Source organism: Oreochromis niloticus, linkage group LG2, assembly GCF_001858045.2.
Source record: "Oreochromis niloticus isolate F11D_XX linkage group LG2, O_niloticus_UMD_NMBU, whole genome shotgun sequence".
NCBI classification, from domain to species: domain Eukaryota; kingdom Metazoa; phylum Chordata; class Actinopteri; order Cichliformes; family Cichlidae; genus Oreochromis; species Oreochromis niloticus.
This window is the reverse complement of record NC_031966.2, coordinates 17,522,610-17,547,497: the sequence shown is the minus strand read 5'-3', so window position 1 is coordinate 17,547,497 and position 24,888 is coordinate 17,522,610. Positions and strand designations below refer to the sequence as shown.

At 39.4% G+C, this 24,888-nt stretch overlaps 1 protein-coding gene across 6 annotated transcripts in view; it reads left to right on the top strand.

Moving 5' to 3' along the window:
* Positions 1 to 247: 247 nt before the first annotated feature.
* glra4a (glycine receptor, alpha 4a) overlaps positions 248 to 24,888 on the top strand; it is a 42,459-nt gene continuing 17,818 nt past the window's right edge. The window contains exons 1-2 of one of the 6 annotated variants that reach the window (XM_025910767.1): positions 248 to 1,076; positions 21,792 to 21,920. In XM_025910767.1, the coding sequence (XP_025766552.1) occupies positions 1,009 to 1,076; positions 21,792 to 21,920 (197 nt within the window). In that variant the 5' untranslated portion in view covers positions 248 to 1,008. Of the gene's footprint in view, positions 1,077 to 21,791; positions 21,921 to 24,888 lie in introns of those variants that run through there. The other 5 variants (XM_025910766.1, XM_025910772.1, XM_019364446.2 and 2 more) reach the window with 5 other exon arrangements.

Sequence of the window (24,888 nt, the reverse complement as noted above, 5' to 3'; positions counted from 1 at the left end):
TGTAATTTAGTTGTTTGGTTGTTTCTTCTAAATTAGTGATTAGAAACCAGTTCTGTACAATATAAAGCGCCTTGAGGCGACTTTTGTTGTGATTTGGCGCTATATAAATAAAATTGAATTGAATTGAGTTCTGTCCACAAACTGCTACCATTCTGCATTCTGATTGGTCGGTTAAGGATTTACAGGTCAGGCTCCCTTGACAGCGATAGTTTACCAATGATAACTAGATGTTGTAAGTGTAATTAAACCACAGCACCTAATTAGATTTGTGCATAGAAAGCTGCTGGCTGTGGTGGTCAAAGGTGATTGCTATCAGGGGATTGTTGCTGGAAATTACCTGCTGATACTGGCAGGAAAACAAAATGGTGAATGGCATAAAGCAGCTTGTGGCGCTGTGGATAATACTTGAAGAGAGCTATTTTATTGCACTAGAAATCTTAAATAATAATAATTTTGAAATGAACTTTCACATTTTACTTACACGTTTTTGAGTGTTTTAGTCCAAACTGGTCATCAGCCAGCGTCTAATTAGGTCATCATCGGAGGCCTCACTCCCTTCATTCTAATTAAGGATAATTACACCAGAGGCAGCCGTCAAAACAAAAGCTACTGTTCCTTTAAATCTTCACTCGTTTCAAATTTTTTGGAGCGAGGGAGGGAAATACAGTGAAAAGGAGACGAAACCACATTGTCAAGGAAAAGGAGAGAGGAAAAAAGAAACCCACACGTAAACCGACACTCCCCTTGAACACATGCACCAGCGCACTGACAGTCTGACCAGTGCCGTCCAGCCGCCTGAAGCACAGCGCCCGCTGTTTGCATGTGTTCACCCCCCTTGGACTTGGTGGGAGGGGGGAGAAGTTTACCCAAAGACCAGCCTGGATCACTGAGAGAGACGATGCCTTTTTCCTCCACACCGGTCTCACGATTCTTCAGTGGATTTGTTGATTCCCACAATTAACCTTGCAAGTTATTCATCGGGAGTGGGGCGAGATTTCGAGCCAGAGGATGCTCCCACAGGTCATTCGGATACTGTATGTCTTGTCTTTCTGCTTTTTCCAAGGAGTCTTTATCAGGTGAGGGAGCAATCTGCTATTCTCTGTGTTTGTGCGAGTTATTTTCTCTCTCATCAACTGCTTCGCATAAACTTTTTTTAAAACCATTTCAATCGAGGCTACTGGCTGTAAGACATCTGTCCTTGTGGACTTCTTTAAAAAAAAACTTCATTAGAAACTAACATCTAAAACGTTTTAAATGCTGGTTGGAAGGGGGCAATGGAAGACTGGTACATACGAGCAAGAAATCAATCAATTAATTAATTAATTTTAAAAAAATAGACCTGCTGTTTACGCACAGAACAAAAAGATGCCGCTAACCATGAAGTAACCACGGAGTCACTAAACCCTGTTTGCCCAGAGGTGTCAAACTACCTGTGGAATTCCCGGTTGCATTGAAAGGTTGACTGATGGCTTTTGTGGGTCGTTTGAGTCGCTACATTAATGCTCCAGTGTAGGATAATCGTGGTCGTGATGCTGAACAGTTTAACGGGAGCCATGATTACAAAGCTTGCTGGGGTTACAAAAACTAATAAAAGCTGCTGCATACTGAACATTTGGATTCATGTTTGAAAATGGGAGCTCGGGGTGGAGTATATTGTTTCTGTGCTTAGTTTATTCGCTACTGCAGGAAATATCATTCATTGTGGGTTCCACAACACATTTTATTTCCACGCCATCATTCTTTCACTCAGTCCATCTTCTAATAACCAAGCTCCTCTGTCTTCCTCTTTCCATGTCACCTTCCTCTCTTCCTCCCTCAACCTCTCTCCCTCCTCTTGGTGGCAAAAAGTTTTATTTGCAGTGAACACTTTTCTTATTTCATGCCCTGCCACCCTCAGGTGTGAGCGGAAGGGAATTAAGATCTGCATAATCCCAGAGCGGAACAGAGCAGTGACTCCGTGAACCCAGGGGCGAGGAGAGCAGCTCTTAGCCTGAAGAGCAGTCAACTGACAGCACCTCCTGACAAATTATATGCTCTCCTACCAGCCATTCTGCTAGCCACGTAGGGAGGGAGTGGGAGGGAGGCATGAAGGGATTAAGGTGTAAAAGACAGGCAGAATCAGGTGGAGTCAATGGACACGTTGGGGGAATGATGGAAGATGAAAATGGGAATGGAGCAACCTGGGATGGGGAGAAATGGGAACAAGAAATTGAAAGAGTGATTCATTTAGCTGGAGGTGGTGTGAAGATTAGCAAAGTGGAGAATGAGGCTGGTAGATGGAGAGAAATGGTTCAGATAGGAGAAACGAGATGAGATGGAGAAAGAGGGGGAGGTGTATGTTAGATGGGAAGCGCTGTAAGAGATTTGGGGGGGGGGAAATGTCATGTGAAATAGTGCTCATCAAGCAGGATGGATATATGTTTTGGACTGGGTGTTTGTCAACAAGAGGAAATGAGAAACGGGAACGAAGGGTGTAATAAATAACGAAGTTCATATCATACTCCGAGGGTTGGGAGATGGTTATATGTTGACGTCTGCATGTAGAAAGAGGCGATGTTGTGTCTCTTTAACTTGAATGACAACCTGGAAGCAAAACCTGGCACGATCTCTTTTCCTGAAGCTTTTCTGCCATCCACTTCATTTCTTTGTGTGGTATCCCAGACAATTTCTGACCCTGCAAGAGGAAACTTAAAAAAGCAAAGTTTTAATTGCAAAGTTGTTGATTTATGTTAATTTAAGCATCTTTAAAACTTGCACTCACAGAACTGAAACATGACAAACATAAAGATGATCATGGTGCTTTGCTGCAAGTCGTATTTTCTGTCCACAGCACTTAAACAACTAACATAGCTTCTAAACTTTTGACTTTTTTATAATGGATATTTTCTTTTGCATTTTATCACACTACTGCAAGAGAAACACCAGCTGGTTGCATTATATTAGCTGTTTCCCTTCCCTGTTCGTGCTTGCTCACCGTTACAGTTTACTGGACACTTTAACAGAACAGTGCCACTGTAAATGTTCTTGCTAACACCTTATTGCCAACACCTTTTAAAATATTAGCTGTGAAAAATATTGTGTGTATTTGCAGAACAGGGTTTCCTGAACTTGATTTAAAATAACTGTTTAAATAAAGTAAAGCTGGATCAGAAAATGTGAAAATATCTAAAGAAATTAGCTTTGGCTTAGTCATGAGTTTTTGTTTTAGTCATTCTGCCTCATTTTTTTTTAGAACGCATATTATAATGGGGAGCTATGAAAGTGGACCAATTATGTTTTAATTTTTTTTTCTGTTATAGTCTTACAATTGATAATATTCACTTAAACATGGCCAAGTGTCAGATAAAATTGGAGCAATCCACGTGTGCCCAAAGCTCAGGCTTCACTTTTTTTTTTTTTTTTCTACTAATGACTCTATATGATTATGATTAGAGTGATTATCTCTAATAAGGTATCCTCAGGCACACAGGTCTGCCTGCAAGTATGGAAGCCCCACCCAACTGCTGTTCAAACCTGTTTATAAGAGGCATCCTATCAGAAGTAACTTAGGTCAAAGAGAGGCTGGCCTTGAAAGCAAAGGAGCCAAAATGGCTTATTTCAGACAGCAGATGAATTGAGAGGCTGCAGCAAGGCTTAGCATGAGGTTTAAAAAAAAAACTGAGTTATGCAAAGCTGCTCTAGCCAAATCCAAGAATTAAAAAAAAAAAAAAAAAAAAAAAAAAAAAAAAAAAAATAGCTGCAAATTAGCAAAAGAGGTCCACTTTACAACAGAACTTCTCCCACTGTCTGACTAACACCATTTGATGTGTTGTCTGAACGGGACTTTCCACATGGTAGAACTTGAATTTTTCTCTTTGGGGTGTTCAATGAAAAACGAGTTGGTTGTTGATACTGTAATAAAAAATAAATAAATAGCCAAACTATCACACATGCTGTCTTCATCATGTGAACTTCACATCAGAGAAAATTGTGCAAATATGTCCCTGACCTCTGGTCATCTGACATGTTTACTGGGAAATTGCAAGAGAAGAGTAGTGGATTGCATGAAGTGAAGGGCAGAGGATTGCACACCAAGGATCTCTGCTGTCCTTGCCTGCAGTCAGCTAGAGATCATGAGTCGGAGCTTAAAAAATATCAGAGAGTAAGTCTTATCAGATGGAGCTGGGCACTTGCGAGCCTGATTAGAGTGTAAGAGAGAGTGTGGGTGTGTGTGTGTGCACGCACGCACAGGCAGGCATACGTGAGAGCATCGTAGTTCAAGAGGAGGCATGGGATCTTTCCCTCTTAACTGTAATGAATTAATTGGAGTAGATAAAGACTTAACATGAACCCAAACCTCAACTTGAGAAAATAGGTCAGCCATAAACATTAAACATTATATGAGTGACATATTTGGAGATAAACATGATCAAAAATCCTGTAACCCAGTTAGAGACATAAAAGGAGACGTTATTTTTACTTTTTAGAGTCTTCACTGCATTGCTGGCACATTCGGTTTCTCATATTTAGTTTATAATGTGGGGAGTAGTTTTAATGCAGTGTCACTGCATTTGCAAGGAAAGTCTAACTTAAAATTTTGAATGCTTTAAAAAAAAGATTTTTTTGTGTGTGTCTCAGTGACTAACTGGCCCAATTAAAACATTGTATTGAAATAATGTGTACACCACTGAGATACTTATAGTACACTGTATGACCGACTACCTGAACTTTTGTATGGACGTTGTTGTCCCCACAAGAACTGTACGCTGCTTTCCAAACAACAAGCCTTGGATAACCAGCAATGTCAAGACCCTCCTGAATAGGAAAAAGATGGCGTTCAGGGAGGGGAACCAGGCAGAGCTGAGGCGCGTGCAGGGGGAACTCAAAGTCAGGCTGAAAGAGGCCAAGGAGGATTACAAGAAGAAGGTGGAAAAGAAGCTGCAGGAGAATAATATGAAGGAGGTCTGGGATGGAATGAAGACCATCACAGGCCTGGGGAAGAAGAGTAGCAGCTCTGTGGAGGGAGATTTGGACAGGGCAAACCAGCTAAACCACTTCTACAACAGGTTTGACTGCCCTGCTCAAGCCTCAATGGATGCGGCCTGTCCACCACCCCCGGACACTGTTTGCATAACTGCCCAATTCACACCTCCCCTCTCACTCTCAATGCAACACGTACCCCTCCCCCACCGGACCAATGGCAACCCCACACAGACACACTCCCCCTCCCTCTCCACCCCCCGCCTCCTCAGGGTGACCAAGACCAGGGTAACCCCTCACACCTGCCCCTCTCCCTCCCTCCCCCCCCTTCATCACGGCAGATCAAGTCAGGGGACAGCTGAAGAGACTCCATCCCAGGAAAGCAGCCGGGCCGGATGGACTGTGCCCAAGACTGCTTAAGGTCTGTGCTGCTGAACTGGGAGAGCCACTGGAGCACATCTTCAACCGGAGCCTGCACCTCGGGAGAGTCCCAACACTGTGGAAGACATCATGTCTCATCCCTGTCCCTAAGAAACCACACCCAAGTGAGCTTAATGACTTCAGGCCAGTCGCGCTCACATCACACCTGATGAAGACCATGGAGAGACTGGTTCTGAGGATACTTAGGCCACAGGTGCGCCATGCACTAGACCCGCTGCAGTTTGCATACCAGGAGAAAGTGGGCGTCGACGATGCCATCTCATACCTCCTACACAGGACACACTCACACCTGGACAAGGGGAAAAGTGCAGTGAGAATCATGTTCTTTGACTTCTCCAGTGCTTTTAACACCATCCACCCCCCCAGACTGAGCGATAAGCTCCTGCAGATGGGTGTGGATGCTCACCTAGTATCCTGGATTGGAGACTACCTGACTGAACGGCCACAGTTCGTCAGACTGAAGGACTGCCTCTCCGACACTGTCATCAGCAGCACCGGAGCTCCACAGGGAACAGTGCTCTCTCCAGTCCTGTTCACCCTGTACACTTCTGACTTCTGTTACAACACGGAGTCATGCCACATGCAGAAGTTTTCGGACGACACTGCAATTGTGGGCTGTATCAGGGACGGGCAGGAGGAGGAATACAGGAGCCTGGTGGAGGACTTTGTGCAATGGTGCAGACTCAACCACCTACAACTCAACACTGCTAAGACCAAGGAAATGGTGGTGGATTTCAGGAAGTCTAAGCATGCCCTGCTGCCAGTCACCATCGAGGGGGTCAATGTGGAGGTGGTGAACACATACAAGTACCTGGGAATACATCTAGACGATAAACTGGACTGGTCAGCCAACACTGCAGCAATCTACAAGAAGGGGCAGAGCAGGCTGTACTTCCTGAGGAGGCTGCGGTCCTTCAATGTCTGCAGCAAGCTCCTCAGGATGTTTTACCAGTCTGTTGTTGCCAGCGTCCTCTTCTATGCTGTGGCATGCTGGGGAGGAAGCACTAAGAAGAGGGATGCTGGGCGACTAGACAGGCTGGTAAGGAAAGCTGGCTCTGTTGTGGGAGCTGAACTGGAGTGTATCACTTCAGTATCAGACAAAAGGACTATGAACAAGATACTCAACATCCTGGACAATGACTGTCATCCACTCCACACCACTATCATACAGCAGAAGAGCTTGATCAGCTGGAGACTGCGCTCCCTGACATGCGCAACAGACAGACTCAGGAAGTCATTTGTACCCAGGGCCATACAACTTTACAATGCTTCGCTTAAGGGAAAAGGAGAGTTGGTCTTCTCTGCATAGTCTATCTGCACCGCCACCCTCTAATACATTCACAGGACTTATCTGCCCATATTGTGTATTGTACCTTATCCCTGCACTGCTGCTAGAACTCTTATACTACTATGTTTACTTGCACTAATGCTATTACTCTTATACTAGCCTACTGTTATTCTGTTTTATCTTATTTGCCAATATATTTATACTTGAACTGTTATATTACCATGCGTACACTTTATTCTGTTTTATCTTATTTGCCCATATATTTATACTAGAACTGTTATATTACCATGTTTACATTTTTTTATTGTCCATATATGTCATTCTTGACCAATGATTGTATCTGACTTGCACTGATGCCATAATTCTTATACTACTGCTGGTTAGTTTTTATATTATTTGCCCATATATTTATATTAGAACTGTTAAATTACTGTGCTTACATTTTATTGTACATGTTGACATATGCACACATTTACTGTTGGTCACTAGATTTTAACCTTGCACTGTTGCACCATTGCATTATTATCCTGACACACACCTCAAACAGGACTGCATCCCCAGTACATTATACGCTTTGCTACTGTTGATTTAGATTGATTTAGATTTAGATTGATTTAGATTTAGTAATGTTGTTTTGTTGATTGCTGTGTATCATCCTGGTACATTGTAGTGAATGCTGTGTGTGTGGTGTTCTTAAGCTGCTGGAACCTTGAATTTCCCCTTGGGGATTAATAAAGTATCTATCTATCTATCTATCTATTACTGCAGTTATAATAACAGAATAAATTTGAACCAAAGGGTTTCAGAATGAAACCAACCAATTGTTTTGGTGTGTGACGACATGCAGTTCCTTATTTTCATCAGGAGATGTGATCAACTTTTGAACTAGGAGTGATGTCACTGCAGAGTTGAGCATGTTCCAGTAGTGAAGTTGGAAAATCGAGAAAAAACAGGATTTGTTTTGCTTCTTAGCAAGGTTTATGTTCACTGCCGCCATCTTGGATTGTTAAACTGGGGTTGGCCGGGCGGCTCCGATTTTCAGAGTTGGAAATCCGACTTGGGGGGGCGTTCCAGTTGGAAATTCCGACTCCTACCTGCAACTCAAATGTACTTTTTAGCCAAATACATCTACTGGTACTGGTAGAAAAAAATCAGTAGGTTCACTGGAAGATATTGATCAGCTTAAGATTGTCCTTCAAATATTTGTGATGAGGAAAGTGACTGGAAAAGGGTTACTGTACTATTACAAATATTACAAATCTAAAACAACTGCTAAAGAACAGAAAAAGGACTTCTTTATAGTAAGCTCCCCGGAAAGAAGTAAATACGATTTTTAGCCAATACAGACTTCAAAAGCTTGGTTTCTGGGCGAGGACAAAATCTTTCTGTGATAGCTTTTAATTAAATTCTGATGGTCCTCCCAGCTGGCACAGAAGTATCTGCAACAGCAAAGCAATATCTGGAGGCTAGTAAACAGCAGAGAGAAGAGGACTGCAAAGATTGTGTGCCTTCACTTTAAACATTTTGCAGCCCACAAGGAGTTGTCCAAAACACTTGCATGGGGAAAACCCCGGTGAGAAAATGCCTGGCACTTCCAACAGGAAAAAAAAATCCTCCTAAGAAAACTTTTGCATGCATTTTTTAAACCCTTTTAAAATTAAACTTCACATGTGACGTGTGTAGCGGGGTTTTAAAAGACGGCTGCACATGGCAAGACAAAGAAACGAATCGGTAGGCTCTAACAGTGATTTCACCTTGAGTTAGACTTTAACAAACACTTTTGGGGTTTTCACATTCTTTCCAAAAACACAGAAAATCCCCACACACTTGGTTGATACACAGATTAGAGCAGCAAGGAGTACTGGCAAAAGGAAGTGTGAAAGGAGAACAGATGGGATGTTTATGTGAGTTAATGACGAAAAAATGAGAGCCAAGCTGGATACAAGAGGCGAGCAGACGGTTTGCTCTCCACAGCCACCACAGCCACCACCGCCATGAGCAGTAGAGGCATGCTTATCAATGAAATATTAACCCAATAGACAAAAAAGTCATCAAAAGATAAACAAAAAGTTCATGTTTTTGCACTTGTAAGCTTCAGATTCCAATGAGGATATCATAAAAGTCACGTGAGGCTTGTTAAGGAAAGGGGGAAAAATCTGCACGTTCTCAGTTTCTAATAACTCTGTGCAGCTGGAAAAAGGCAAAATGAACATCTATCTTGTATTTAAGTGCAGCTTTTAATAAAAGGGTAGCACACAGTCACATCCCTGTCAAGGAGGCACTGTCTGACATAGATCTACCCATTTCTTCAGTGGGCATTAGATTTGTATTTGGATGTATGGTGGAGGTGACAGTTCAGTGATGGTCTCTAGCAGCTGGCCTGTTCCTTCACTGGTCAACTGACACCTCAGAGAGATGTGACTGATTATTTGACATACGTTTCAGTTCAACCACATATAACCTTTCGCTTTTTTAGTTACATCAAAAGTGTGTAATGGCCTCATTTGACAGATTGGAATAGTTTTCAGGTGCTGGTAGATGAAAACAGTGTTTTTGTCCTCAGGGAGTTTATATGGGCAAATATGCCAGTTACTTTCTCATATCAAAATCCAACCATGAGTTAAATGGCTACGATCATTCATATCATAAACCAGTTTTGTATTCTGCATGAGAACTGGGTCTCTGCCTGTCTTTTCCTGTCCACACTAAACCATGTATTTTTGACATGCCTCTGCCGCCAGCTGAAATCAAAACTCCAAGCCACTGAATAATAAATGCATCATGAAGCGTAACTGATGCGCATCAGCTCAGGGTAAACTTTTAATCTTTAAAGATATGTAGCCAGCTAATGCTAAGCTGAAAGAGCATTAAATGCAACATTGTCCACTGGTTATGGAGGGAATCCCTAAAACTTTCAGATGTGCATCAATATTTTTATGTAGCCTCTGCAGTTTTCCTCAGGTAATGGAGAACTTTTTTGCATCTTTCTTTTCAGTAAACAAACCAAAACTTCATGTTCATCTCCTGATGCAATCCCTTCATTATTAATTTAAGTAGAGCTGTCCATCAGTCGTGGGCTAAGATGAAAAACTGCACAGTTTAAGTTGAAGTAGTTCCCTTCTCTGCGTTAAACCCTAAAGCAGCCAGGAATTGCAAAAGGTAATTAAGTCAACCTAATCGATACCCTCATTCCTTATGTGGGTCTTCTCACAAAGCCACATAAACAAATGTTTTATTTCCTTGATTTTTTGGGGGGGAAGTTTCTGCTGATCAGAGAACTCTTCAGATCTACATATACAGTTTCTAACTGGCAATTGTTTTAGTTAATAGAGTAACAGCAGTATTTCATAATCTATTTTATGTTTGTTTATTCCTTTTTCTTTTCCTTTTTTTTTTAAGGTTTAATATGTAATTTTACATACAGCTATGTTTTCGCTGACAGTTGTTTGCCAAAATGTACCGGAGGTCGTGCAATATTCTAGAAATGAGCCTGTTTATTTTTAAAGCACTACCACCTAGCTGTCCAAAGATAATAACCGCAAATAATAGTTTTATGGTCTTCTTCTTTGTATATAGTTATTTTAATTCTCTGACTCCTTTATTGATATTAAAACCTGTAGATGATGACATCCTGTATGCTACTTGGCTTTTATAATTCTTCAAAAATAGTAACACTGATGTTCACCTATGAAACATTAAGTGTAGAGTTCAACTCACTAATTTACATTCTACGCAGCACCCCGACTCTTTTAGATTAGGTTGTGCTTTAAAATGTTGTAAATTGTGCTCCATTCACTGTTTGCTTAAATAATTAAGTGCAAGAATTTGTTTGATTTGCATACCTGAGGTAAAGCTTTATACTATAGTCTTTGTGCCAAATCTTATTTGTTCTTGATTCTAACAATGGCCTGGCTTCACAGTCAAACTGCTAGTGTGGAAAAATAGTCCTCACCACATGCTATTGTTGCAGTTCTTTATTTATTTATTTATTTTAGTTTTGGTTGCAGAAGGCAGCCAGCCAGCTGAGGTGGAGGCGCGGTAGGTGTGAAGGTTTCAGGTGACTTCATCGGGGTTATAAAACCACAGTTGTGTTCTACAAATACATGTTGCTGCATCTTTGCAGCCAAAACAATCCAGCATGCAATCTAACTCTCTCCAGTGTCTGGGTAAGAAAATGTGACACAGTGGTAAGGGAATGCAATAAAGGGGAGCTCTCCACTCTTCTTCTCTAGCTCTAGCAAATTAAAATACCCACTTATTGACTAGGAGAGCACTTTGGCTCTGAGGTTCACCATTGTAGGTCATTATGCTCTCTACAATTAGAATCATGAAGTGGGGAACCATTATGAAACCCTCCATCTTGTCATTACATCTGACCAGATGGGCCTTGCTGATTAAACTTCACTTTGAGAGTGAGGGGAAAAGTGTGGTCTCAGAAAGCAAGACCTCATAATACACTGCTGGCCAAAAGAAGAAGTGGCCAGTGGAGTCAAACTGAAGAGCTGCTTTGTAATTGAATCCGAAAGTCATTAACTGAGCCATTTAGAGTGACCATGCTATAATCAATCATTAATTACATAGGGCTGTGTCAGCTTTGTCAGCCAAATATTGTAGGCTACACCTAACAGTCGAACAGCAGCATGCCACAGTTTATTAATCATTTTGCTTTTTTTGCTTTTTCTTTTTTTTTTTTTTTTTTTAACTTATCTAACTTGTGCTCTGATTTTATGCACTGATTATGTATGTACAGTAGATGATAAGGATCATGTTGAGAAATGTTGTTCGAAGACTTTGGAAATTGGAACTTTGTTTGGTGTTTTGGTAACTGTGAGATGCAGTCTTCTCCCAAAACATGGCACCATAGTTTTCACTAGCTGTGTGTGTGTATGTGTGTGTTTGAAAGTTAGGGTGGGACATTTCAAATTCTTTTTTACAGTCTCTCTCATATCACTCTGCATTTTAAGAAATGTGTGTTGTTTCACTGGTAGGAAACATGGCGTAAAACCTGGTCAAACATTGTGAATAATACAACAGGAAGATAAAGAAATTAATATGTGAACAGTAAAACATTATAGATAACCCAATAAAGAAATAGTACAGTAGGAATTAAAACTTTGATTATTATTATAAAAAAGCCTCTCTGTAAAATTTATTCTTTGAGTTATTCAAATGTAGAAAGTTTTCTAACCTCAGTTCCTCTGGTAAAAAGCTCCATATCTGTGTGGCTCTAACGGATGAGGTGGGCTGTGAGAGCAGTTAGGAGGGTCAGACCTGAGGAAAGCCTGCAGCAGTTTGGTTCATAGGGTCAGACTAAATCTGTAATTTATGTAGGAGTGAGACCATGTAAGGCATTAAAAGTTAAAAAAAAAAAAAAAAAAAAAAAAAAAAAAAAAATCTGCTTATGATTTAAAAACAAAAGTGTTTTAAATTTTCTAATTTCTTAATTTGAGGAAGCATGACTGTACAATGTTGGTAATTAATAGGTTTAAACAAAAACTACACCCGAGTTTCAAGCAGAATTCCTAATGTTGATTTGGGAAGCTGAATATAAGGACTTTGGTTTGTGCTGCAAGAAAACACAGATTTAATTTTTATTGTGTAGAAGAAGAAACTTTTGGCTGCCTCCTTATGGGGATCCACATGTTTGATTTTACACAAATGTTGCAGTGGATTCCCTTCCTCATGAAACCCGCCCATTCATTTAGACTTGGGACCTGCACTAAGGGTAGACTAGATGCTGGGTTTGCGTCTCCGCCTGGTTTTGGACCAGGAAATGCAAAAACTACCATACCATGGAACCCCTAATATCCATACCAGCATGTATGTTTACACAATGTTTTAATCATAGCCTTTCAGTAGTTCGTAGCAAACCCAATTTTACCAAATAAAGTCAAAACAGCATAAGAAGTATTGTCCTCCTACATTTTACTACACCCTAAGTCACATACAATCAGTAAAGGAGAATCTGTCAGGTGGTAAAGGTGGTTGAGAGCGTGGTTGAGAAAGATTACAGCTGTATTTGTCAGATAACCCAGCGTAAGGGAGTCTCTCCTCTTCAGCAGCATTAAATAAGGGAAGTTCACTTGCAGAGTCCTATATAAGGACCCTATATAATTCTCCTATACACTCAAAGAATTACTGTGTGTTAAGGCTTACTTTTGCTCTCACATGGTAAGAATCAAATTACAAGAAATGACGTTTCATCTGGTGAGGAAAAAGCTTCCTGAGATGCTTTGATGTCAGTAGGTTTTCTGCCTTTGCTGTAACCGATCCAATAGGGTCTTCAACCATCAGTTTTCATAGAAAGAGCTCTATATTGATGGTTGGACTTACTGTATGTGTCCATTATGTGACACTTTGTGATGTAAGTGGCCCATTTACCCTAAGTGGCCTTCATGTGACTCTCTTCAACGGAGTAGAAAGCTGCTTCAAGGGTAAAGCAACATTGTTCATATACCTCCACAAATCTGCCTTGCTAGCAGACATTTTTTTTTTCTCTCCACACACACACTGATGAGATGACTAGTTGTCCTTGACAGGAGAAGTAGAGTATTAAACTGTAATGGTATCATAGTGTGCTTAAGTTTAAAAAAGAAATCTTTGCTGAGCAGAGCACAACAGTGTGAGCTTTTGAAAGGTGTTTGTGTTAATCCCAAGGATATTCTGTGTTATGTTGGCGCGCTGTTTCTTGGATGCTACTTGGAAAGAATGAATTTAAAAGAATCTGTTTTGAATTGTAATTGTTGTCTGAGGTCTACAGTAAAAGTAAAGAATGGAAAAGTTTAGATTATCTTCTTAGGTCTTTAGAATCTTATTTATTTTAATTATTATTGCACTTATTTAATCAGAGGGGAAAAGGTCTCTTTATGGATTCAAAGGACGAAGATCATTTAACGTGGATCTTACAGAAAATACTGTTGAACTAACTTATTCAACAAACCTACTTTTTATTCATTAAAAAGTAGGTTTTATTTAATGGAGATTTTGAGGCTTAAGATAAATAAAATACTGTAATTAAGTTACTGGTTCAAATACATTTAGTAATATTGTGTACAACCCCCTAATGCAGTACTTTTAAAAGATGGAACAAGGCAACAAAAGAATAGAATAATTCATGCTGGAATTTAAACCATGTCTTTTTCGGTAACTGGTTATTTCTCCAAAATGACGTGAAACCCAGTTCTTGCAGTTCGGCTGCATGCCTCCTACGGAAAGTCACCCGGCCTACCTGAAGTTGAGACATGTCACCTACTTAAAGAGGCCCTGAATTACTGGGCAGCTGAAATCTGTGGAAGAAATTTGGCTTAAATCTAAAGCGAGAGCGTTAAAAACACAGTTTTAGCCTTTGATATTTTGTGTGCAGTATATTTCAAGTGTATGCTCATATTTAGGGCGCCACAGTGGTGTTGATGGTGGGTCAAATTCAGTGGCCTCCGAATTGACTCGTGTATGGTTATTTTGCCTTTCTTTGCTAACCTCGTTACGGACTAGTGAAAGCAGGAACCCTTGTTTAATATCTAAATCAATAAAATGTCCAATGTTAAAAATTATTACCAGCATATCACATTTAAGACTGTCAAAAAAGTATACACAGTCTTTGAGTCCATTAGATCCCAGCCTGAGCCTCTAATTAACTCTTCCTCATTTTGTTGATTCAATCGATTGCCTGCCGGACATTTGTCTTCCCCTGAAAGGAGAGACATTTTAGTTTGTTTGCTGCAGTCATGTTAGTGGGTCCATAGATGTCCCATGTTTAACTCTGAAATGGGACAACTATAATATTAATTGCTTGACCGAGTTACAATTACATTTAAATATTTATTTTTAAGCCCTTGATCATGAATTGAATAAGTGGAAGGGTGAATGGGTAAGTTTAGACATTTCCTATAGTTAAAATGTGTTTTACTACCAACGTTTCTGAGATCAGCTTCTTGAAATGTGTTTAGGCAGATTGACTATGCCTTATTTTTATAGCCCATGTTGCCATCTTTAAAGTCACTTTTGAAAGTTAGTCTTTGCTTTGAAACTTGTATGTTTTTCATCATCTCTCTCTGTTAGTGATGCTCAAACTGTCATTTCAAGGTAAGCCAGCAAATATTTCAAAAGCCTTGGTGATCATACCGGGATAAAATTTCCCAGTGAGATTCTGTAAAAAATTAATTTTAACATCACAATGTTAAGGAGAATTTTTTTTTTTTTTTGATTATGTTTTTATGGTTCTCTTGGAGGGCACTGCTTAGATGACTGGCTTTATGCTCAAAAGATGTGCTTTTACCATGATTTTCTGTTTTTACCTGGTGACACACACTCTTTTTAGTTATGCAAGACCGTGCTTTGTTCATGGTTATCTCAGTCCACACACTCACCTCAGAGCTTGCTAACCATCCATAACGGTGCTGGAGACGCATCTCTCTATCATACTGAGCAGACATCATGTGAGCTGAACAGATTCATTCTCACCTTGCCTCCTGACCACTGAGATTCCTTCCAGTTTTATTCATTTTTTTTTTTATGTCCCTAGAAGCAACATTGTCTCCTCAGATAGTGTGCTAAATGGTGTGGTTCCCTTTGTATAAGTGTTTGCTGATCAATAAATGCGTCACATAAAGGCTGTTAATTAACGTCAAAAGGCTTTCACTTTTCTTACTTTTTTCTCTTTTTTTATTCTACAAGTTATTTGCTTCTCTCTCTCACAATGGAGTAATTAAATCCACCTGATAGGAAGACATAAAAAAGCACAACAGTGTATGTCAAACAGGATTAGCTCATAGTCTGTCTGAACTTGTTTTTCTTTAACAGGCTAAAGGATTACCATAGCCATATGCCTTTGTTCTTTACAAAAAGCTGCTAGACATGCAATGCTTGTCCAGCACCCCAAGAGGCTCTTGTGAATAAGACATCACCCCGGAAAAAGTGCACAAAGCAAATGGAGCAGTGCCTGAGTTGTCTCTTGGACTCGAGCCTCTGAGGAAATCTCACAGAGCCAGACTCTGCCTCTCTTGAGGGTTTTACAAATCTGTGAGAAAGAAAACATGAGGACTTTTCTATCTACCCTTGGCTTTGTACCATCTCATGTTTACTGAGGCATAATCAGTGATTTTAAAAATTGCAACATGAAAATTGTAGCCTGCAGTCAAAGCCCAACTATAGCTGTGGGAGGGCTGGAGCCTATACCAGCTTTTATAGCACCAGAGGCAGGGAACACCCTAGGTGTTGATGTGAGAGAAAAGGAGTTATATTTGCAAAATATATAAGAATACCAGAAAATGGTGTTTCATGAAATAAATATCATCTTTGGGGGGGGGGGGAAATATCTCATTGTGTTGCTAACCTTTGCAGACTGTTATAATCAATTATACACTTTAATGGACATAAATTATGGGCTGCTTAAATAGTCCAAGCTAAAAAAAAAGTTGGTAATAAAGGCTAAAAACTAACTTTTCTTTGATTGATGTGAAATTATACATTAGCAGCACAGGTAAAATGACAAACTGATTTCAAAAAGCATTGCAAGGCTGCTCTCTATACGAGTGTGATTCAGAAAATCCCTGGTAGACCCAGCTCCACGGTGTCTTTGTCACGACGTTGTTGCTTCCACCCAGCAGCTTGATCAAGCGAAACAGGCCAGCGGCTATGCCTACAACTTCCTTTCTCTTCAGTGTCATGTCCAAAATATGGGTCATGCAGAGTGCAGCTACTGTCTTTGTGTGTGTTTGTGAAAGTGCTGTGTGTTTCTGTGGGAAGATTTTTCTGTATGACAGTCTGCTCTGCCTTCTAAAACCTCACTTTATTATACAGATTGACAGCAAAACCACCAGCTTTTAGGCTTTTCTTTAAAAGCACAGGTGGACCATGACCAGGGCCAAGTGCACACTGACTCACACACTGTCCCTTAGCTTTCTTATGTCTTTCTTTTTTGCAATAACTGCTCTAGTTCCTAAGGTAAAATAGGAGGGCCAGCGCACTGTACTTCCCCCCACAAAGAGTGACCTTTGAGAGATAATAATGAAATGATAATGAAACAGTAGTCAGAATTGTGAAAAAGCTTTAGTGCGCAGTGTAGTGTAGGGGGGGAAACACCATTACATCATCATCTTGATGTGGTTAGCAAATGGCTAATAAAAGAAAAAAGATTATGATAACTGGAAAATGAAATAAGGATAACAGGAAAAAGAAGCATCAGAGGATGTGATTTATACTGAGACCAATGAGGGCTGACACTTCTTTCCATATTCATACAGGTACAGGCAGCAAATGGAAGACATTTATCATAACAGAAGAGTCTACAACTTGTAATTACGTGTTCAGCTTACATAGTTTGACAGTAGTCTACTTCTGTAAGAAATGAACTGGAGAGATTTCTCTGTTGCGTTGAGATCTCAGTTGAGTCGCTGCAGCAGTGAAGAGACGCACTTTAAATTCCTTCATTATGTTATCCAATTACCCTGCCCATTTGGCTACATAGAAAAATGCTTTCCCAACTTGCTAATTATTGCATTTTGTTACCTTGAATGCAAGACATGGTGAAGATGGAGATAAACATAGTGCTTTGATCATGGCTTTTATCCTGCATTTGAACACAATCATTCAGCTATAAGAAGGTTCATAATAACGATATGAATTTCAATGCAACATACAGCAAATTATGTATATGACTCTGATCCAACTGCAGTGTGAAAATGAAGCCATGGTACGTTTCAAGTCCCCAGACAGACGCATCAAGGCAAATCTTTTGCAGTCGGTATCGTCCCTTCTTTGTATCAGAAATCCTGCTAGCTCTGTTTCACAGAGACTGACAGGAGGCAATCCACGCTGATATCAGATGTTAGACCTGAAGAAGGTGGCTTGAATACAAAGTAGCTTGAAGAGACATCTGGGAAGATGGGTAGGTCTGAGGAGGCTTTCTGTTAGATTCATCTCTCTTGGGTGGGCCAAGTCAGTCCCTGGTTTATCGCAAGAATTGCCATTTTAACTTCTACTGTTGGAGACCTTTAGTTTGTTGATTAAGCTTTGGCCAGAGCCAACAGGAGGTACACACTGAGCAAGTTATATACAGTTAATCCATATTTTTAAATCAAAGTTCAATGCCTTTGGTAGATTTGAAAGATTGCCATTTGGAGTACCTTATATAAAGGTTCTAGGTTCCCAAGTTTTTAAAAGCAAGACTATATTCTGAAATCTACTCAAAAAAGAAAGAGAAACTTTTGCTAGATAATGTATGTGGGAGGAACAATTCATTCTGCCATGACATTTTGACAGCAGATGTTGCAATTAGGAGTTGGAGAGAGTGTAGATTCAGATTTAACGCAGCGTTATTCTCACAGATAAACGCATTATGTCATGAAGAATAGGATAATATATTTCCCACAGCTATAAATTTAAAGTCACTAGACAAGAATGCATTAGAGAACTGAAGATTAGTTAAGGGTGTATGAGAAAAGAAAAGCCTGGCTGTTAGTTAGAGTTCACTGTAGTAGAAACGTGATGTTAAATCTGTCATCAAGCCACAGCTCATTGTGTCCTTGTCATTACTGTGGCGATAGCTCGGAAACTTCAAGCTTCACTCCCACAAGATTAGAGATTGCATTACAAATGCAATGCGTGACAAAAGTTGTAATTTACTCGAGGTTATCGTGGATTAATACAAAATATTCAGTCAGTGGGTTTGCATTACACCTAAATATTTTAAGAAGATGTATATTATACCATGAGCATTTTGTTAAGCATGCTCGGCTTTGCAGCAAAACATAAGATTAGTTTGGAAGGTTGGAAACAAAAGCAAGTCTGTAGACATGTATTTATTGGTAATGACCCTGTCTGCTCTTGATGCACTATATATACGTCGTTGTGTTTAAAACTGGTGTTTATCACTTTCTGATCCAGTTAAATAATAGAGTACATTGTATTATCAAAATATAAGAATACATGGATTAGTATTGTTCTTTTCTCCAGACCCGCTCCATACATACTGAAGATTATTTCAACCAAAAATTTCAGATTTGAATTGCCACAAATTCTTAGTCCAGGTCTTTTGCTGTTAAACATATTTCATGCCTTTCTCTCGTTCTCTTAAGAATGGCTTCTGGACATCCACCCTTCCATTGAAACCATTTCTGATAAGGCTTTGAACAATAGATAGATCAACCGAAGAGCCAGATGCATCTCTCAGGTCCTGAGTCAAGCCTTTTGCTGGATTTTTATTTTTTTTTTAACCTATTTCTTAAAGGCATCTTGCATTAAAACACAAGTGTAAGATCCCGGTGATGGCCTGATTAAGTGACAAATCATCTGCTATAGGATGCTCTGTCGGTACCTGTGTTTTCATACTCAAGGTGTTATAGGATGGCAGTGGTCATGTCATTGAAGATAAATGTGCAAGGTTAAATTACAGTGTGCTCCAAATCCCATTCCCCAATGTGTCTATTGATCAAAAAGCAACAGCAGTAGCCATAGGCCATCTCATACAGTGTAAAGACAAGGGCTGCACAGGCCATTAAAAACAAAAAATGGCATGTCATTGTATTTCCATAAAGCACACCATTTTGATAAGATGCCTGTCACAAGCTTGAATGATTTCTGTGGTTTGGTTGGCCTCATAGAAAGTTCTGTCAATTATCTAAGAGGTATTAGATCAATACATGAGGCTCAAGTAAATGTCAAGGACAAGTTGGCAAGTAGGAAATTAGAGCAATGTGGCAACAGGCAGAGAAAGCAATTTTCTTCTGTTTCCCATTATGCTAATGGGACTAGAAACTTAGTATTTCCATGTACTATATGAATATCTAATGGCCTTGATATCCCCCAGTGCTTCCTTGTTGGAAACCAGTGAACATCCATACTGTGAAAAGATGTGCTTTTCTGCATCTTTCTAATGAAAAAGTAATTAACAAAATATGTTTGAACTCCATGGGAAGACCCTCATCCCAGCTGATTTGGTGCAATTTTTATCTGTTATATGAAAAATAAACTGATTGTTATTAAGTTAAAAAAATTGAACATATTTGTTCAAAGTAGTATTTTTATGTGACAATTAGCTGATTTGTTATCTGTCTCTGAAATTAGTGGACAGTTTTCTATATCTCCTGAGGCATGGAGGCTATATGTCGTGAGAAAAAGAGGAATCAGTGAATTTTGCAGCTGTTGGTCTCTTGCTGACCTAGGCTCCCTTCCCCCTCACCCTACCCAGTCCAGTTATGTCCTTATAGATTTGAACTCTATGTAATATATAGAGAACGACAGCTCAAGCCTCTTTTATTTTACTGGATGTGCTGATGTCCGTTATAACTAAAGGATACACCGTACTATAAATGTCTAGCATTTGTTAAGTTATGTAGCTAATCTTTTTGCTTGACCTGCATGACCTGCAACAGCAGCATATTCCTATAAATTGTATTTATACTTTATAAACATCTTATAGATTAAATCCACTTCCAACATTCAAAGCTGGTGCAGCAGTGAATGTGCTCTTAATGCTGAGAGCTGGAATGTTAAGAGTGCAAGAGTCTGATTATTACAATAAGCTCTTCAAATTTAAAAAGCTTATACAATAATACAAAAGATCAATTTCTGATGCAAAGCCGTTAAACAAACAGCATTGTCCTGTTGTATCTCTCACAGATTTGTTAAAAATTAAACACTGTCATAAAAATTTGTTTAGCAGTCACTGTTGTGGAAACTAATGGGGTTCCTTATATGTGAATAAATAAATATAAAATGTTTTCTTGTACAGCTTGTTTTTAAAAAAGATAATTATTTGGATTTTTTTTTTTTTCACCAATTTTTAATTATTAATTTAATTTTAAGTAATATGAAAAAAGGTAGCGAGTGTCATCATATTCCAAAGATTTTCCCTGTAGCTTAACTACTTTGCACTGTTCTCTGTTGGGGTTTTTTTTTTTTGTTTTTTTTTTAAATATATACTTAAAACTAGTAAATTAATCTATATTCATACAACACTTCTCAAAATCTGTCTGTTTTGTGTGAGTAAGAACTGTAAAACATAGCAACCCTGACTAACACTGGCCCCTACGTTGTTATCCGTAGACTTTTTTTTTTGTTTGTTTGTTTGTTTTCCTGCACTGAGGGTCGTGTGTACACAAGATAACAGGATAATGCTTCTGTTACGTTGACCAAAATTAACGGCAACCTGAAGGCTTATTTATTTATTTTATTTATTTATTTTTGTTGAAAGCCTGGTGGAGTGGAAAGGTAATCAAATGCTTGCTAGCTCTTCACCCCAGTTGTACTTTGGGTACACATGGTTGATCTGATAAGACGCTCCTGGCAGGTTTGCCAAAACAGCTTGTATTCACTGATGTGAACTTGTGAGTTGAGGAAGATGCAGAAAGGCCTTTCAAACTGAAGAAGTTTTTTCATTTTCCATATTCATATAAAGCCTAAAATGTTTATAAAAGCAATAAAGCAAATTACCGCTTCAAAGACATTGAAACGTTTCTTACTGGCTACACTGTTATAACTAGTTTTTCCCCTGCATCTAAATATGTGTGTATACAATCACCTTTTGGCTTTGACTTTAGCTTTGTTTTCAAAATCTAATAAAAAGTCACTCGCTAACGAGTGTCACAGCCAAAACTTGCTTTATAATGGAAGGAATGACTTGTTATTCTCAACAGCAGTCTGGCACCGATCCTCAAATGAAAGGGATGCAGGGGGAAGCAAAAGGTCAGGCTAATTAAATGTCAGCAAAGAGCATCTTAATAATTGAATCATTCAAACAAAGAACCACATAATTTAGTTTTTAAGGGTTCTGATGAGCCACTTGCAGCCTCTCTTGTAGTTTTATGGTCAATAAATTATTGTATTGTAATATCTTAACAATGATTCCTGTACTAAATAAACCTCGATAGACTTCGCATCCAAATTGACTAAGACATTGTTTCCTGATAAAGATGTCAATTTTTGGAAGGAGTTCAGTCTTTCCCAAAACCTCCAGCACTACATCTTAAACATCTGTCAGGAATCATTAGTCGGAATGCAAGTGAGTAAATTTTCAAACAGTTGTATTTGTGCCAGAAACCTAAAGATAAAATTGTTTTGACACGCTTGTAAATGGCTTAGGATGTTTCTCCTTTCACCCTCTCAGTTATATAAGATCCTATTGTGACACCATAAACAATAGCAAGAAATCCAATTGGATATGCGTGAGGGTTGATAGAGAGGTGATGTTGGTCCCCGAGGGAAAACAAACCCACACATCCTCCTATAGCAGCGGGTAAGAAGTTCATCCATTGACCTCAAGAGTTTATTTATCCTATTACTCTTTAAATATTCTTTACTTTTGTGCTTTAAATGCACTTAAACTTTGTGTTCTCTGCATACTATATTTTCATTATGTTTGATCACCATCAGGAAACATTGTAAAACTACCAGCACCTTATTAACTGAGAAATCTCATACTGCCGTTTCCTGAGTGTATTTCCCCAACCATAAGCAGAAATTACTCTCAGTCAGCTCTATAACGTGGGGCTGTATTTCACTAGAAGTTTCAGTCTTAATAGTTGGCTCGGAGCACTGACGCATGCATAGTACAGTATAGAAATGGTGAAGCTTGTCCTATGAGCTAGGCTTACAGCGTTGTGGGGCAGACTGAGTGCCTTGACTGCAGTTAACCTCTTCATGATCATGTAATAGCATCTTTTCTTTGATCGTGAGCCATCCACATCAGAAGCATTCACGTGGCACTGCCAACACATGCTTGTTGTAGGGTCTTATTCTTTTTCTGTCAATATTTCTTCAAGATTAAAGAGTTTACTGTCACAGTCATTTGTCTTTGAATTCTTGTGACCACCTGTGAGAGAAAAATCACACTTTAGGCCAAACAGGATGCTTTATTGTTCTGTTGGTTTGTGAAAGGGACGCAACCCAAGACAGATTGTTTGTTGTTATCAGTGGCTTACTGCAAGTAAGAGTCTGACCATCAATCCATCCCCTTGTGCACCTGTTTGGGTTTGTAGCCAAGTGCTTGTGAGAGGGGGAAAAAAAGATAAGAGAGGTGCGCGTATTACATCAGTGTTACTAGAGAGGAAGAAGTGCGTGGAATTATGGAACCAGTGAGAGTTGAGCTTTCACAAAAGACTGATATGTGCACATCTCCATATGAAAGCAAAAGAAGGGCTGCAGTGATAAGGCTTGTATGTTCATGGTCATGCTGTTTGGTTGTCAATGAATCCATCTAAACTCACTATGTATGCAAGGCAACAAGCTCAGTTTCCTTGTGGTACAGACACAGGTAAAATCAATGAGCACAGTAAAACTAGACTTACAGGGGTATAGAGTAGCTGTCAGGTTAGTTGCACTGTCTGTTATGCCAGAAGCATAGTGGGTAAGCGCAACACAATATTCACTCTAAACATAAAAGTAAAAAAAAATATACAAAGGTTAAAGAAGAGGTATAACAATTGCTAGAAAATTATCACAGAAAATAACACTTAATCAAATTGTATGTGCTGGTCTTTAAATAACAATAGCAAGTTGAGTACATTTGAATGATTTCATTAAAAAGTAAAGCTGAAAATGTTTGCCTGCTGCTTAACTCTTAAATCCAACCTTAAGTCAGTTTTTAAGCACTCAGCACTTTCTAACACTCCGATGGATGCATCGGGGCCACTTTGCTCGGTGATACTTCACCACACTGAGTGGAGGAATCTGGGATCAATCACCGACCTTCCCATTGGTAGGCAGTCCGCTTTAGTATCTGAGCCATACTCACAGGTTTTGGAACAAGGAGTTCTTGTTCCAGTAACTAAATCTACACACAGTGATACAAACCCATTACTGTGTGTCTTTTCACAGTAAAAGATGGCAGAGCTGGATTATACATTTAGCTCAAATCAGCTTCCTTATTTAAATCAAAGGGGACTGATGACAAAAAGCTTTCCCATTAAAGAAGCACCAGAAGTGAATGTTTGTCCCATTAATGACTCAGGTCATCTAAAAACAGAATGAGAGGGTGTAAAATTAAAGCTATTCAAAGAACAAAACAGAAGTGATGCATTCTTTTCACCCCACACACACTGCAACAGGAATAAGAGGAAGTGACTGTAGTGATTACCGTGCAGGCTATTTTCGGGTACAGTTGGTGTCCATCAGAACTGAGAATTACAGAGGCAAAATGTCACCATATGGAAATGAATATATCAGTCTGCAAAGGAATTTCAGTTTTTTTAAAATTCTGTAGAGAAGTCTAAAATAAGTAATGGCACAAGTGGATAAATTGAGTCACAAATTGGACTTCTTGCATGCAGTAAACGCTAAACTGGCCACAGTGATCCATCACTAGAGCCCCTTTTTAAAAAATTCCTAATTGTAGTCTGTGCTATTGCAAATAATGCATATCTCAGGACCAACTCGGGTTCACACATGTTCGAAAAATATTGTCCCCAAAGTCTTCCACCCTGTAAACTGTAAAATGACTATGCAGTTTATGTGACTCTAAAGCAAAGAGCACAAGACTGGTAAATCAGACTGGTTCCAGACTTAATCAGGAAAACACAGGGTATCAACAATACTGTGCCTTCCAAGGGACTGAACCTGCCATCTGTACATAGCTTTAGATCTTGACAGAATCATGAACTGTTAACAGTTGTATCAAATTCATGGGGTGCAATATGCTGTGCTGCAGCCAGAGCCAAACAGAAGTCAAATCCAATGTGAACTGTTCTTTGCGTGTTCCTTAAGATATCCCCCTTTGTTACTCTTCCTCTTTTTCCTTTCACTCCAGGCTGTTGGTTATTCTTGTCAGTGGCTGCCCGAGCCTTACTGGAGCTCGTATCAACTCCTTCCTCTCCCCAGTGTGACATTCATAGCATTACAATTGAGCCATCAATCTGTCAAGCTTTACCCCTGCTAAGCCGCAAGCAGTGGGAGGCACAGAGGAGGGACAAGTTTACCTCTGCTTCTGTTTTGCTTCTCTGTAGTTAGGGTCTAACAACTTCAATAAGTCTTAGTCATGATGGGAAATAGATAAGCTTTTAGTTGCCAGCTGAGGCAAGCCATTCAGTTATCATTTTTCACCCTCATTTCGCATCTACTGCTGTGTTTTTTGCTGATGACTGACTTGCTGGCTTCATTAATTTTTTTTTTTCTTTGCCCACAACCCCCACTGCTACCTCTCAGACATGCATACACTCCTTCACTACTGTTTTTCATATCCTCTCTCTTCTCTTTCTCTTTGTATTTGT